Here is a 15,559-nt window from a genome sequence, read left to right on the forward strand (position 1 = left end):
ATGGAAAAGGCATTATATAAGGGGTGTTTTCTATGCCAAAAATCAATCAAAATACAATGTCTAAACAATAAGTAATCGCCAGGCTCATCTATATCCATGTCTTCAAGGTTTTCTACAGTGTCACGACACAGTGTTTTACTTATTACCCACAGTATGGGCCTCCCTTTGTACACCCCCCCACTGGCCAATCAGATATATTGGAGGCAAAACGCCCCACGCGGGCGGTGAGATGGCCTAATATGGCCATTGGCACGACTCCAGCCATGAGCGTCTGGGGCAGAAAGGCTGTCGCACAACACCAAGAACGGCACACTCGCCTACTCCTCACCTCGCTGTTCACCTCAGGTGCTCGTGTCGCTGGTCAACTTCGTTCGAGCACATGCTTTCCCTCGTTTGATTCTGCTATCCTAGTCTCTCCTCTCCTCCATTGCGGCAAGCCCGTTGCAGGCCTTGTCCAGCAAAAGCTTGTGGCCGCCCATCATCACAACCGCCTACCGGGCCGCCAGCAGCCTTCTGTGGCTTTACGCCTCGTCGATCTTGTTTTTCTGCCTACAATTCTCGAGCCGCTTTCTCTATATATACACATCATCCGCGTCTTTTCCCATTTTAGACCTGGACATAAATCACCTCACTTACAATGGCTACGAGCGATGCTGGCGTGACCTCTGCCCTTGGCGGCAAAGCCGACCGGCGGTCCCCTCCCGCCGCCTCCCAATCGAAGCGTGACCGCAAGCGACAGGCTCTCATGGACCGCCTCAACTCCATGAGTGACAAGTTCCAGCGCGAACAGGATCCGACGTATCGCGATCAACTGCAGAAAATACAGTTCGAGCTCAACCTCGTCCAGCGCTTCGATCCGTATGAGGAAAACCCGCTTGACGCGGCCGACGACCTGCGCAAAGAGCACAAGCAGGTCCTCGGTCCCATGGCCAACTCGGACAGCGCACGAAGCATGATTGACATGGCCGGCATACGATTTCCAGAGTTCATGGATGACCTCGAAGATCTCGTGGAAATCCGTGACTTTCAGCTGGCACAGTCCAAGGTAAGCTCCGCATTCTGCGCACACATCAAACCCAGAATGTAGACTAACTGAATGATGCAGAATGAATACGATCGCAAAGTTCAAGAATATAAGAATACGCATGCTTACAAGGTCGAAACTGCGAGGCGCGAGCACCGGGCTCTCACAAAAACCCTGCGCGACCGAATTGTGAATACCCTCACGCAAAAGAAGAACCGACTCAATCGTGAAAAGGAAGTGCTCGAGATCAATGACTCCAACGCCCTTCTCCTGAATCCCAACCAGTTCAGCTTGACAAACCCTGGCTCCCCCGGCGGCACCCACGGCAAGCGAGCAACTCGCCTGCGAAAGGACGCAGACGACCTGACTCTATTTCCCGATGGCAAGAAACGCAAGCGAAACCAGGAAGAAGATGCCTCGGCGCCCGCACGCCGCGGTATAGACACTAGCAGCACCACGCCGCTGTGGCAGTCGGAAAAGGCTCGCGCCATGGCCAAGCAAAACGGCCCCGTATACAGCATCGACAAGCTCTTCACGGACAAGGAGCTCTCGATGCACTACAATACCTCGGCCATTGCCGCCCACCAGTACGTCCTGCGCAACCGGGCCAATGGCAACGCGTCGCTGCCCGACGACGACAGCGACTCGGGCCATGCGAACGGCGACGGCGATGACAATGAATCAACGCCCTCAGCCGCGCCCGCTATGGAGCGCAACGTCTCCCACGCGACTAGGAGCACGCGTGGCGGAGGCGCCGCTGCCGCCGCTTCGGCTGCCGCTGCTGCGCAAAACTTCCTCGACGACAAGATCCTGGGCCTCGAGGGCATCATCAACTTTGAACTGCCCGGCAATTTGGACCTGATCCACGCTCAGGAGCCGCCAAAGATGCCGCCACCCGTGCCGCAGCAGTACCTCAAGCCTTACCCGCGCACCGCGGACCAGAACTTCCCTGTCCCGCTGTCCCAGGACGACATCGCCTCGGACCTGACCGTCATGGGCTTCTTCAAGCAGTACGACCAGACTCACCACCGCCCCGGCGCGCACCTGGACGCGTCGACTGGCATGCGTAGGATTCTCGAGGCCGTCGCTTTGCCATACCACCGCGGCAAGTACGTTGCCTTCACCGGTGCTCCCCGCGACGACCCAGAAGCTGTGAGCGATAGTCTCGGCCTCGCCAGCAGTCTGCGTGACCAGCCCAGCCCACCCGGACCGTCTGGTGCTGCCTTCTCCTCGGCAGCAGCGGCGGCGGTCCCAATGAGCAGGCAGAGCAGCGGTGGCACGACTATGAGCCGCCAAGCCACCGGAGGCAGCGGAAGAGGCAAGGGCCGACGTGGCTGAGAGCATGACAGGAGCAGAGTTTCTTCTTGGAGTTCCTTGTTTGTACGGTACGGCTTTCTCTTGACCACCCAAACTTTTGGGCCTCATCCAAACTATGGCAGGCGTTGATGATTTTTGGGGATTGATTGATCGGGTAGCAAAAATGGCCGGTTGCTGGCTGTTGTTCTATCCTGATGACGCTTTTATTTGATTGATTGATTGTCTGTTGTTCAACTTTTCTTATGTACTTGCTTATATCGGAGGTTCTGGTTATTACTGGATATCATTTATTTAACTCGTCATCCTGCTGTGAGCAGGCCGAGTTTGGAGTCTCTTGTATTGGGGTGAGAGCAAGACACGGCTGCGCAACGAAGTTACACGTGCCACAGGTAGGAGAACAAGCAGGAGTCGCAGCATTGATTTTTTCCGGAAGTTTCTATTTTGGCACCAAGTTTTCAAGTCATCATCACACTACCAGATGCATAGTAAAGATGGACGGCTGTTTTTCTTTGACGAAAATGTTCAATTGGTAATCTATACAATTCAAAGGCTCCTTCCATGCTACCTATATCGTGAACGACATGAGGCTGTATATATAAAACACTCACCGCCCTGTATGCGACTCCCTCCTCCATTTTCACCCCCCTCGCAACTGTCTCAAGGCCCAAACACAAGCGTGCGGACCTCGATGCTCTCGCGACCCTCGGCATCGACGCGCGTCCTGGGGTCGGCAAAGGCGCTGTGAGGGGCGCGGCCGCCGATGCCGGACCCGGGACGGAGGGACTCGCTGTCGAAGCACTCGAGCAGCAGGCGCTCGTCGCCCGTCATGCCGCTGAGGTAGTACCAGCGCTGGGCGGGGTTGTAGCGGATGGCGGCGGTCTCGCCGGTGTAGCCGGTGCTGTAGCGGTGCTGGACGGGGACGACGTCGGCGTCGTCGAGGGAGCTGGTGGACGCAAACGACAGCGGGTTGCTCTCGACGGGCCCGCGGTTGAGGGGCCGCCAGACGTTGACGAGGCGGTAGCGGCCGCGCAGCAGGGCGTCGGCCTCGCCGGAGTCGCCAAAGTAGCGGCGCACGCGCTGCTCGACGGACCGCGCCGTCTGGTCAATGTGAACGCGGTTGACGGGCCCGCGGCTGGCGCCGGGGCTGGAGCGGCGGATGGTGTGGTCAAAGATGAAGACGCGGCTGGCGCCCGGCACGTGGTCCAGCAGCAGCCGCTCGACCTCGGGGTAGTAGCGCGCCGCGATGGAGGCGTCGTCGGTAAAAGCCGTCTCGGCCGACGGCGCCACGCCCCGGATCACCTGGAAGGCGTCGCGGTCCAGGGAAAAGTCGGACTCGCGCCCGCGGATGTCGTGGATGGTCGTGGCCCGCGTCACGTCCGAGTAGTTGCGCTCCGGCAGGGGCGGCGCGGGGTCAATGTTGTTGTACGGCGCCGAGTCGTCGGCCGGCGCCTGGTAGTAGTTGAGGTCGGCGGAGACGTCGCCTCGGGGCACGGCTACTGCGGCGGTGGCCATTTGTGCGTGCGTGTGTGGGATGGATGGATGGGTGAGGAATGGGTGATGCGTTGGTGATTCTTTTCCCACCCTTTTTTCTAGATTTACTCAGGCGCCCGGGTTCTTCTGTCTGGGCGCTGGACACTGGTTCGGGTGTGTGGAGGCCAGTGTATAAGTGGCGATGCGGCGGAAACGGCTACTACTGTGATGACGTTGAAGAAGAGGCTGTCAGGACTTTTCGATTGGTGGGATTGAGCTGCGTACTTTAAATCTTCATGATCAGAGAGATGGAAGATGGTGGCGGCGGGACTTGGCTATATAGATTTTTCCCGAGGTCAGAATGCAACGCAGGATGATGTGATTTCAAATCAATGGCTTTCAAATCAAGCCTAGGTTGGTTGACGCCATTCTGCCGCGGGGACTACCCAGGCCGTTGGTGCTCTGCGGGCCCCCCGTGCCCCGTGGGCTGCCCTGCACCCCTCGTACCATATTGCGTGCACCACTGGGAGCAAGTGCGGGAACGCTGCTGAGAATTACTCAGCCGGCCTTTGCTTTCATAATTTGTCTTTCTTCCCTACACCAATGAAACGGCTGCCAAGAGCGGCGGCTGCGCCGACTAGTCGACTAATCCCCGGCCAAAGGGCGCGCGACTGACAAAGGTTTCGCGGCCCCACCTGACCGGGCCTCGGCCGACGGGTTCAGATCGAGCGGGCATTTCAGAGTTGGCCGTGCTCATCATTTTAGGGGATCAAGATGTCATGTACTCTGTTGAGCCATTGTTATTAATTACTTTTGTAGATTTGAAATCACAACTATTCACACAATGAAGGGGTGAGAAAATCTTTAGGAGACCAGTGTATGCTCACGCCAGGGTGCCGTCGACGCCATCGTCCTGCTTGCTAGGGCGTGTAAATCAATCCCGACTGTCACTCCTTACTATCCCATATGCCGCAGGAATCTTCGCTTAAAGGGCCATGACGGCAGCGGCAGCAAGTATTACCGCAACTGAGGTACCGTCGCGAGCGGCGGCGTTTTTGGACGGGAAACCCTTGGGGGGGTTTTGGCCCTGGTCGCCGTTGGCGTTGGCGTTGCCATTGCCATTGCCATTGCCATTCGAGTTGGAGCTTCCAGAACTAGAGCCAGAGCCGGAGCCAGAGCCGGAGCCAGAAGAACCAGAGCCAGAACCAGAGCCAGAGCCAGAGCCAGAGCCAGAGGAACCAGAGCCAGAGGAACCAGAGCCAGAACCAGAACCAGAACCAGAGCTAGAGCCAGAAGAGCCCGAACCCGAAGATCCGGAGCCAGAAGAACCGGAACCAGAGTCTCCGTCACCAAGGACGCCAAACTCGGGGAACGCGACGCCGGGATCGATGATGGAGCACTTGGACTTGGACTTGGGGCAGCACCACCAGACAGTGGGCGACTCCTTGTTATTGTTGCAGACACTACCGTCGTTGCAATATTGTGACAGGAGACCGTCGGAATCGCCACCGCAGCAGGAGGCAGACGAGGGGATGCAGGTCTTTCCGCAGCTCTGTTTGCCAGAGGGACAGGCTCGGGACATTAGGGAGTCTGGGGGCAGTGAAGTGGTTAGCATAAACAGCGACAAGAGGAACTGGAAACGACAAGGACAGCAACACAAAACCACTTACGAGAAGGGGTTCCGGCAACATCCAGGGCATAGCTCGAGGTAGCTAACAGAGCCAGAGCAGTAGTGAAGCGCATCTTCTTTTCTTTCTTCTTCTTTATTTTGTTTTTGAGAAGGATTGGGGGACAAGGGTAAAAAATAAGAGAAAAGGCAAGAAGAGGAGAAAGATCAATGGAGTTTCCACAGGGCAAAACTACTTGAAAAGAGAGTTGGACGGGAACAAATTTTGATTTGGGGTTTTGATTTCGTGGGAGGGCTTTGTGCATTTATCTACTTTCTTCTCAAACGATTCCCGCTCTCCCCCGTCCACATCTCTGGTAAGGTACAGCAAGGAGTCAATGTGCAAGACACTGGGCAGACTTGAGATTAGACCATCCACCATGATGAACCTAGACTTCAGCCCTGCACAGGCGAGCAGCAGCGGGTTTTGGGCACGGTGGAGTGCGGCTGAGGTACTAGACGGCAAAGGCCATTCTCGATAGGGCATGGCCTTTGAGTGGTACGGGGAATGAGAGGCTCGAAAAAGAGGCAACCTTTGCGGCGAGAGAGAGAGACATGAAAGACTCTTTCTGTTGTAGGGCTAGCTACATAGTAACTAGCTAGGCAAGCAGGGGTCGAGTGGAGTTTGGCGTGAGTGGGAGCACCAGCGGCCGTATTTCGCATTCGCCAGTCGGCCTGCGAGCCTGTATACGGAAAGAGTCAATGAAACGGCGTGGTGGCCAAAGTAGCTACCAGTACGAGACGCAGGATGAATACCGGGTGTTTGCCGGATGGATGCAGAATGTATCGGTCTTGTATGCACGATCGGATAGATTATGGAGCCAAATTGGCTGTATAGGCTGCAGTTCCTAGGCAAGTACGGATACCTGGCTGGCGCTGGAGGGATATCGTGCGTGAGTGCGGCATAGGGTATGCACGGTAATATAGATGGAGAGAACAGTTGGTAGATCTCGCGGGATACACGGATCTAGGACGGCTCTTTCCGTGCTGCGAACAAGGAATGCATCTTGCAGTGTAACGGGTGAGGTTGCGCTTGGATGAGGATCAAACGGCGGACCAAAATGGGCATCCCAGAGGTGGGGGGCGGATGGATGATTAGTCAGCTAACCATGAGAGAGGGGGTTGAGACTGGGCAAAATTGAAGATTTTATGCCATGTGGTGATGCGAGGACCTGACCTAACGCAGTGCATTTAGGGGTAAAAAAAAAGAGTCAAAAGAATTGGGCAAGAATACTCAATTAATGGCCAGATGAATTGAATCGAATGACAATCTGCTGCGTTTTCTTCTCCTAGTCATTTTTTTCCCGTAACAACTTGCTACACTTCTTCAGCTCGTATCCCGGCCATCAACAACGCTGTACAGATTAGAAGGAGGGTCAACGATGATAGTAAACAAAGGCTAATTAGCACAGGAAACCCCGCAGTTTTCGAGCAGATGCGGCAAGTCATCCGGGAACCGACGATTGATTGCCCTTTTGAGATGCTATTAGCCTCTTCTTGTACATTTTGAAATCGTAACTCCTTTTTCCTTGCACTGAGTAGAACAGCCCATTGACCCAACTCTCTGGTCGCTGATGACTCTTCCTACGAGTTAACAGGCGTCTACCTATATATATACATATAGGCTGGCAACTTGTCGAGGGATCATGAAGCAACCGACGATGGATCGGCCTCTCTGAGATGCTTTAGGCCTCTTGCTGTACTCTGTACATAGCAACATTTCCCCGTCCTTTTTTTGCTTCTTTATTCTCAAGTCTTCTCCTTCTTTCTCTTCTTGGACAACCAGCCCAAGGCTGGTGGCCACGTTGCCGAGGTCAAAAAGCCAGCGAAAACAAATAAATAAATGAAAAATCAAAACGGTTCCCCGTTGGGTGGTCCGCATCTCCCTTGATAATCATTTATCGAAAACAGGAGACCAAAACCGTACCGATTCCGAGTTTGGCATGGCCGCTAACGCATTCTGGTCGCCCAAAAACCTACGTGCCGTTTCTTCGCCATCATTCTGCCAAATGAGAAGGCGGCTGAAAACGACTCCTCTGATTAACCTTTTGTCTGGTCATACTAATCCCGCAGCCCGCCCCCCGGCGCCCGGACTCGCGCCATTCTTTGCATGTCCCCCATGAGATTGTGCATGGTTGCCCTGGCCATTCTTCAATCTTGGCGCCGCCTTCTCCATCACCCTATTCCTCGGACTTTTCTTTTCTTCTTTTTTTTTCTTTTTGTAAAAGACAACGGGCGTCGCACGGCCATTCTCGCTCAGCGACGCTAACCCCCCCCGGCCACGGCATCTACCCGCCTTGGTATTCTTGATTGCTTCTCTACTTATCCTCTGCCTGTCATCTAACTAGCAAGTGGCCGTTTTTTTTTTCTTTTTTCTTTTTTTCTTTGGTTTCTTCTGCCCCCCCCCCCCCCTCCCCCTCGCTTCACTTGGATGGAGAGTCGGCCGTCAACTTTGTATTAATTGAGCGCGCAAAGGCCCGCGTCGACGTACGGGTGCTGCTGCGCTGCCGAGCAGGGAAACGCCCGACAACAATGGCCCAGCTTGGCGCTGTCCCAGTCAGCAACGGTCAGGCGTCTGTCGCTGCCCATGGCCGCTCTGCGCTGCCAGTGCGCGCCGTCACTACTGAGACAATCGAAGACGCATACATTGCGTTTATCTTTTACTGCAACCCGGCCTTGCCTGCAGATTGTGACACCGAGGCCCTGCGTGATGCCTTTCGCAACCCGCCCCGCAGCGGCGGCAAGGTGTTTGACCCCTTTACCATCTACGAGCTGGTGCGGCGGTTTTACAGTAAAGAAATCAGGACCTGGACCGAACTGACCACAAGGCTTGGTGTCGAGCCCCCGGATCCTTCCAAGGAGGAGAGTGCTCAGAAGATTGCTCAGTATGGCGTTCGCCTCAAGGTATTCAAGCCCACCTCCCATCACATTCTAAACACGTACATATGAACACAGACACAGACAGACACACACACGCACACGCACACGCGCAGAGCTGACATCGCAACAACAGAAATGGCTGCATTCAATGCATGTCAAGGCCTTTTTCGAATACCTCATGGACATGCCAAATGATTACTGGACAAATATTCCCGTGGACCCTAACCCCGTGGCCCACCCTGTCCGTGACGGCATTGCAGTCGAGGACGACATGGCCCTCAGGGCGCTCTTGCCTCACATACGGCCCAAGAGGGGGCGCAAGAGGCCCGACAGCGACAATGTTGCCAACGCTCCGAACCAGCGCCAGCGCACATCGCCCGGGCCCGGCGTTGACGACTATGCGCCGCCGTCGGCGTGGCCCCATGGCGCTGACCCGCGATCTACGCCTATGGAAAACGGCCCCATGAGTGCGGCGGGTGCCTGGCCCCCTCATGAGACTCTGCAGACACCGCTGACACGCTGGCCTGCCTCGGCCGTCACGCCTTCTGTACGCGACGCCTTCTGGGGCGATGAGCCTCGTTCGGCCGTGACCCCGAGCAAGGCCAAAGGCCCTCACCAACGCCGTGGGGCCAAAAACGTATCATCAGCATGGAAGCTGGCCGGCGAGGAGGTACCCAAGAAGACCAGGGGACGGCCACCGATCAATCGCACGCCGATAGATACCCCGTTGACGGCCGCAAGCCCCTGGCCGAACACACCAAATCCATTGCAGGCACCAGACATGAAGCCCGCTACGGATGGCTACATGGCATGTGAAATGCCACGGAACGGCTCCATGGCAGGCGAGCAGGCCGCGCCGCCGATTGCGATGCAGGATGTTTCGCAGCCGCACGTGGATTTTCGCCCACCCCAGCAAGCGCCTCCGTACCCTTCACAGTCTATTCCGCAGAGCCAACAGGACGGCACCCGGCCAGCCCGTCCCAGCATCTCCCTACAAGTCCCACCGCGACCGAGCGGCTCCGTGCGTCTGGCGACACCCCCGCCGCCGCAGCCGCATGCAGAACATCCGAAAACAATACCGATGCCTGCGCCCGCCCCGCCGGCATCGTACGGAGCGTCAGAACCGCTGCCTACATGTGACAACATGCACGCGCCACCAACCGCACAACCCTACACGGCGACCAAGAGCGCCGATGGCAAGGAGCCAAGATCGGAGCCCACCAACGCGGCGCAGCATACGGCAATTGGGGCGGGCGAGGCCTCGGACGACGACATTCCGGAATACTTTTTCGAAACAATGACGGACCGCACCAACATTGATGCGCTCATGGCATACTTTGTTCGCATGACGTACGAGTCCAACTGGTTCGACGGGGAGGGAAAGCCGACGGAGCGTGCGTCGATGGAGGAATCGACCGCCATCATCAACGCGTTGCTCGAAAACATGTACAAGACGGCAGCGTCGTCGCAGGCTTTCCTGATCAACCTGGCGGCGCTGGCCGGGGCGCGCATGCTCATGACCGACGTGACGCGGTGCACGCGCGTGGGCGAGGGGGACGGGCACACGGCGTACAAGTGCGAGTGGGAGTATCAGCTGGGCCACCTGCACGGCTACTTCAACTTGGCCGCCACGGTTCCTTTCACCATGTGGCGCGCGAAGCCGCGCAGGCGGGCCGGCGGCGGCGACGGCGGCGAAGGCAGCCACGCGGACGGCGCGGGCGGCTCGGAGGACGCGGACGAGCCGGACTCGTCGAACCCACGGCTGCAGGCGCAGCACTGGCAGAAAAAGTACAAGACGCTGCTGGACCAGGTGGCCAAGATGGACCAGGAGCTGTTTGACCTGCGGAACCAGGTGATTGGCTCGCTGAGGACGGAGAGAGGCAACGCTGCGAGCAAGTAGTCTTTCTGCATGAAGAGATGCAGGGAGGTGGCGTTGGTGCTCACGGTGCTCGGGTATGGGTCTTGCTTGGTTTGGGAAAAGCGTGCAATTTTGAAATGTACAATACATGTTGTGTGATTTGGGTGACGTATCGCCTTGGCTAGATTTCTTGCTGTCGCGGTTTCCTCGCCCCCGCTCCCCCCCCTGAGCAAGTGTTGCCAGCATATAATGAATGGAGCGTGAGTGATGTAAATGGAATTTTCATGAAAGCAAGGAAAAAAAGAAAGCGTGTCTCGTGCATTCGGCATGGGTAGTATGTGCTGCTGATCCGTACATTTCTACTTGCCCGAGTGCTGACTGCTGCTGCTGCTGCTGCTGCTGTGTGTGTGTGTGTGTGTGTATGTATGTAAGCTGCTTGCTTATTGTAATGTTGTGGCCGGATTGAAGGATCCTTGCAGGAGAGAGAGTCGGAGAGAGAGAGAAGAAGACGTATCGTGTTCATATCTCTCGCACTTGAATCGATTGAAACTTGACAGAAGGATATGGGTGGTGGCACAGATTACTCTGAATATACTCTCTTTTTTCCCCTTGCTCAATTATGCCCCATTTTTCCTTTTCTTTTCTTGTATTCTTGTGTTCTTCTCTTGGGCTGATCACCAGAACCAGACGATGGACATGTAGTGCGGAACATGTATGTGAGGATTTGTAGGCGGTTTTCTCTGTCCCTTCCACTACATCACATGCACCCCTGAAACAGCGTTCAAGACAATGAGGCCTCGGGGATTTTTTTCCTATGTGTGTATGTATGTATGTATGTGCGTATGTACGTACGTGTGTACCTTATGTACCTATGTATGTATGCAAGCCTTGTGGGGCGTACAAGACAGGTACGATTACTTTTACTGACAATGATGCATGAAGAATCATTTCTGGGCAGTTTATAGCATGGTTTGTCTTGGCCATGGTTTTTGCCCGACAACGGCTGCAGAGCTCAAACAGTCAACGAGGAAAGAGGGGGGAGGGGGATATCGAGTCAGGCTGTGTGATGTGGCGCGCCGCTAGCCTAGAAGAGGGTGGGCAGCAGTCCTTGTTAGAATGATGACTTCAAGTTTGGGCAAGCAAGGGTTTGGTGTTTGTCTCCTTCTTCTTCTTTCTTTCAACCGTGTTTCGTGAAGGAGCTTGTTGCAATGTGACGAGAGACATGCTGCATGGCGGCGCGTGGTGCTTTGTGTGTCGTGAGAGAGGTGGACGGACAGTTAGACAGCCAAGTACTTTTATTAGTTAGACAAACAGACATGGGACGGTGTAACTGTTATTAACTTTATTCCAACATCACATCCCGTTGGCAAACTCCTCCCCACCAGCCAGCCTTTAAATTGGGTGCGCGGGAACATCTGATACGGCCCGGTCTACTGGCAGAACAATGCACGATGCAGGGTCATGGTCATGTAGAGAACTCTGACTGTACACTTGCATTCAGCATTTCACTCGAGTTACTTTAAGTACCAGTCCCCTTCTTTTTGGGTCTGGTTGTAAGTATTTAGTCTCTTTGTTGTGGCGGCGACCCCGGCGACCTCCCCATGCCCCCACTAACCAACTATTAGTCTATTTCAACCATTTACTCCTCACCGTGAATCTGTTTTTTCCTCCCGCCTCAACCACCAAGCAAGCTGACAAGGGAATTGATTAATTTACCATGGTCAAGAAGAAATCAGAATCTAGGTCGGCTCTGATGGGGGGGAAAGTTGGCTTTCTTCAACCAGACAAAAAAAACAAGGCAGGGACGGACGCGTCAAGCTGACCCCGGGCATTCAACTCTAAAAAAAAAAGGCCCTCGTCGGGGCAAAAGCTGAGCGTGGGCCGATGCATCTATCCTGGCACAGTGACAAACTGCCTTGGTAGGTACCCAAGTACCTGTAGCAAGGTAGGTAGGTCGGTAGGTACCCCTCGCGGTAGTTCAAGTAAAACTAGGTACCTAACAATGAATGCTCCGGGGCTTGTCCGCTTCCCCCAGTCAGCCGCCACATTTTCATGGCGTTTTTTGTCGGATCCCGAATCGCCCTCTCTTTTTGTCATGGCGGCCGTAGCCTTCTTTTCTCTCTCTCCCTCTCTCCTGGTACATTTCCTTCCTCTTCCTCCTCCTCCTCCTCATCATCTTCGTCGTCGTCGTCGGTCCATGTCGCTTCGTCGCCTTCAAACCTGACCGGCCTACGCTTGTCCTCGATACCACCACACACGACTCCCTCCCTACTAGGGGTACTACCTCGCATTTTTCCCCTCCAACTAGTCTTTTTTTTTTGGCCGTTGATGCAGCGCCGTCGCACTGGAAAGGCGGCCCTGGCCTAATACAATCCAGACCTACCTCCCTCCCCCCCATCTGTGGAATGTCGACTGGTACCCACCTCCCACGCGACAACGCTTCTCCAGGCACAGGCCGCGACAGAGGCAGAGGCACCACTGCGACGGCGCCTGCGGAAGCGTTGGACATTGAGCAAGTTACAATGTAGGTACCGGATTCCTGCTCCAATTGATTATTTCTTCTGCATTTTTCTTTTTATTTATTCTTCTTTTACCGGCGGCCTCTTTCTCAAACCACCCGTTTGACCGTTACAGTTGCACCCGGTTCCTGAGCCGTTTCCTGTTTTGCTTCCCCAGACTTTTTGGCTCTTGTTTTGCCCCGCACCGACTTTGGTATGCCGTCGAACGGTGCTAATCATGCCAATTTTTTTATTCTTGTCTCAGCAGTTCAACTACATCCCGCTACCGTCGCCATGCCTCGTCGTCGCCCTCGGCCGCCGAGCCAGATGCCGGTTACTCGAAATCCGACCCGCCGCACATCAACTTTCATGCCAACGTTGAAGCCAAGTAAGGCCCTTCCCTCACGTTGCCATCCCACCACCACCAAACCTCTTTTGGCTGCTTTCTGGCTGACCGGGAAACTCCTCCTTCTCTCGCATGGCAGAATCAAGAATCCCCTCGTCGGCGTCCCCCGCCACACCCTCCTCCGCGACGTCGACGACTTTTGCCGCGCCAAAGGCCTCGACGAGCACCGCGCCGTCCTCCGCAAGGGCGCCCTCGTCGCCCAGGACCCCACCGGCTACGAGGACATCACGGGCGACGAGGCGCTGACGCCGGCCGAGGTCGACGCCCTGCGCAGCGAGGTGCTGCACAAGTGGCGCGTGCCCCGCGTCCTGCTCCTCACCATTGTCACCTGCTCCATCGGCGCCGCCGTCCAGGGCTGGGACCAGACGGGCTCCAACGGCGCCAACCTGCACCTGCCCCGCGCCCTCGGCATCGGCAGCGACTCCACGGCCGACCAGCTGCGCGTCGGCCTCGTCAACTCGGCCCCCTACATCGGCACCGCCCTCGTCGGCTGCTGGCTCTCGGACCCCCTCAACGACGCCGTCGGCCGCCGCGGCACCATCTTCTTCGCCGCCAACTTTTGCCTCTGGCCCGTCCTCGCCAGCGCCTTTTGCCGCACCTGGGAGCAGCTCGTCGCCTGCCGCCTGCTGCTCGGCATCGGCATGGGCACCAAGGCCTCCACCGTGCCCATCTTCGCCGCCGAGACCTCCCCGGCCCCCATCCGCGGCGCCCTCGTCATGAGCTGGCAGCTCTGGACCGCCTTTGGCATCTTCCTCGGCACCTGCGCCAACCTCGTCGGCGACCGCATCGGCAGCGACGCCTGGCGCTACCAGCTCGGCGCCGCCTTCATCCCCGCCGTGCCCCTCGCCGTCCTCGTCTATATGTGCCCCGAGTCGCCCCGCTGGTACATCAAGAAGGACCGCTACCCGGACGCCATGCGCGCCCTGCTGCGCCTGCGCAACGACCCCGTCCAGGCCGCCCGCGACCTCTACTATATCCACGTCCAGCTCGACGTCGAGCGCCGCTTCATCGGCAACACCCACTACGTCAAGCGCTTCCTCGAGCTCTTCACCATCCCCCGCGTCCGCCGCGCCACTCTGGCCGCCTGCACCACCATGCTGGCCCAGCAAATGTGCGGCATCAACATCATCGCCTTTTACTCGTCGTCCGTCTTTGAGCACGCCGGCGCCTCTAACTTTCAGGCCCTGCTCGCTACCTGGGGTTTCGGGCTCATCAACTTCCTCTTTGCCTTCCCCGCCGTCTGGACCATTGACACGTTTGGCCGCCGCTCCCTGCTCCTCTTTACCTTTCCGCAAATGTCCTGGACCCTGCTCGCCGCCGGCCTGTGCAACCTCATCCCCGGCAGCAAGGGCGCCCACCTCGGCCTCGTCGCCCTCTTCATCTACCTCTTTGCCGCCTTTTACTCGCCCGGGTGCGGCCCGGTGCCGTACTCGTACAGCGCCGAGAGCTTCAACATCACCCACCGCGAAGTCGGCATGGCCTTTGCCGTGGCGACGTGCCTGTTCTGGGCCGCCGTGCTGTCCATCACCCTGCCCGTCATGCTGGGGTCGCTCGGCGTCATGGGCGTCTTCGGCTTCTACGCGGGGCTCAACGTCGTCGCCCTCGCCATGATCTTCCTCTGGGTGCCCGAGACGAAGCAGCGCACGCTCGAGGAGCTCAATTACATCTTTGCCGTCCCCACCCGCGTCTTCATGCGCTACCAGGTCACCAAGACGCTGCCCTGGTGGTTCCGCCGCTACCTGCTACGCGACAAGAACGCCTTCCTGGAGCCGCTCTACCAGCTTGATCTCGAAGACCACCACGACGCCGACGCCGCGGACCAATCGTTTGACAATGACAAGGCCAAAGTCGAACTCAAGGAGATGGTGGGCTTTACACGGGGAATCGATCCACGGAATGGAGAGGAGGAATCATCGCTATCGTCGGATATTGTTCATTGATTTTTCTGTGTTTGTGGAAATATGAAAGCCATCTGTGATTTGTGATTTGGGGCGTTGGCAAATTGTTACGACGTGATGAATACGTCCTTTTTTTCTTTTCTGTCTTGGGAGGATTTGACTGATTTGATTTGGGCATGGCGCTTGCAAAAATGGAACGATACCCTGTTCATATCTTTTTTGTTTCATTGTTCATCATGTATTTAGGACAAGGGACATAATCTCTATAGTTTCTGCTGCATATACCTTGGAGAAACTGCTGTTTTCATTTCAAGTTGCGCATCTATGATTCACACGACTCTCTCTCTCTCTGTCTGCCTTTGGTATACTGACTTGGAGTGGAATTGCTGCAGTGAATTGTGTCATCGCTTTCCACATACGGGCGTCCCGATCAAGAGTTGATTGACGAGGCGGATGCCGATCAGCAAACCGATGCAGAAATCCTGGACTCTTGTCCACTCGGTGGTGGAGCTGGCGACTGGGGTTCGTTCGTATTTGTGTGG

General features: G+C 56.3%; 5 protein-coding genes across 5 annotated transcripts; 3 read left to right on the forward strand and 2 right to left on the reverse strand.

The window, feature by feature from the left end:
- Nucleotides 1-637: 637 nt before the first annotated feature.
- On the forward strand, nt 638-2,362 carry V2A60_001631 (Sds3-like-domain-containing protein; the record flags this gene model as incomplete). Its single annotated transcript, XM_083252989.1, has 2 exons — nt 638-1,045; nt 1,106-2,362. The coding sequence occupies 2 exons, from the start codon at nt 638-640 to the stop codon at nt 2,360-2,362; spliced, it is 1,665 nt and encodes a 554-aa protein (XP_083109115.1).
- Nucleotides 2,363-2,998: 636 nt separating this feature from the next.
- V2A60_001632 (uncharacterized protein) lies at nt 2,999-3,853 on the reverse strand (the record flags this gene model as incomplete). Its single annotated transcript, XM_083252990.1, has 1 exon — nt 2,999-3,853. The coding sequence occupies one exon, from the start codon at nt 3,851-3,853 to the stop codon at nt 2,999-3,001; it is 855 nt and encodes a 284-aa protein (XP_083109116.1).
- Nucleotides 3,854-4,796: 943 nt separating this feature from the next.
- Nucleotides 4,797-5,554, reverse strand: V2A60_001633 (uncharacterized protein; the record flags this gene model as incomplete). Its single annotated transcript, XM_083252991.1, has 2 exons — nt 4,797-5,401; nt 5,482-5,554. 2 exons carry the CDS (start codon nt 5,552-5,554, stop codon nt 4,797-4,799), a joined length of 678 nt encoding a protein of 225 aa, XP_083109117.1.
- A 2,455-nt stretch (nt 5,555-8,009) lies between these two features.
- Nucleotides 8,010-10,257, forward strand: V2A60_001634 (ARS binding protein 2-domain-containing protein; the record flags this gene model as incomplete). Its single annotated transcript, XM_083252992.1, has 2 exons — nt 8,010-8,381; nt 8,491-10,257. 2 exons carry the CDS (start codon nt 8,010-8,012, stop codon nt 10,255-10,257), a joined length of 2,139 nt encoding a protein of 712 aa, XP_083109118.1.
- Nucleotides 10,258-12,620: 2,363 nt separating this feature from the next.
- On the forward strand, nt 12,621-15,059 carry V2A60_001635 (uncharacterized protein; the record flags this gene model as incomplete). Its single annotated transcript, XM_083252993.1, has 3 exons — nt 12,621-12,739; nt 12,982-13,101; nt 13,199-15,059. 3 exons carry the CDS (start codon nt 12,621-12,623, stop codon nt 15,057-15,059), a joined length of 2,100 nt encoding a protein of 699 aa, XP_083109119.1.
- Between the last annotated feature and the right edge of the window lie 500 nt (nt 15,060-15,559).

Source organism: Cordyceps javanica, chromosome 1, assembly GCF_051103115.1.
Source record: "Cordyceps javanica chromosome 1, complete sequence".
Classification (NCBI taxonomy): domain Eukaryota; kingdom Fungi; phylum Ascomycota; class Sordariomycetes; order Hypocreales; family Cordycipitaceae; genus Cordyceps; species Cordyceps javanica.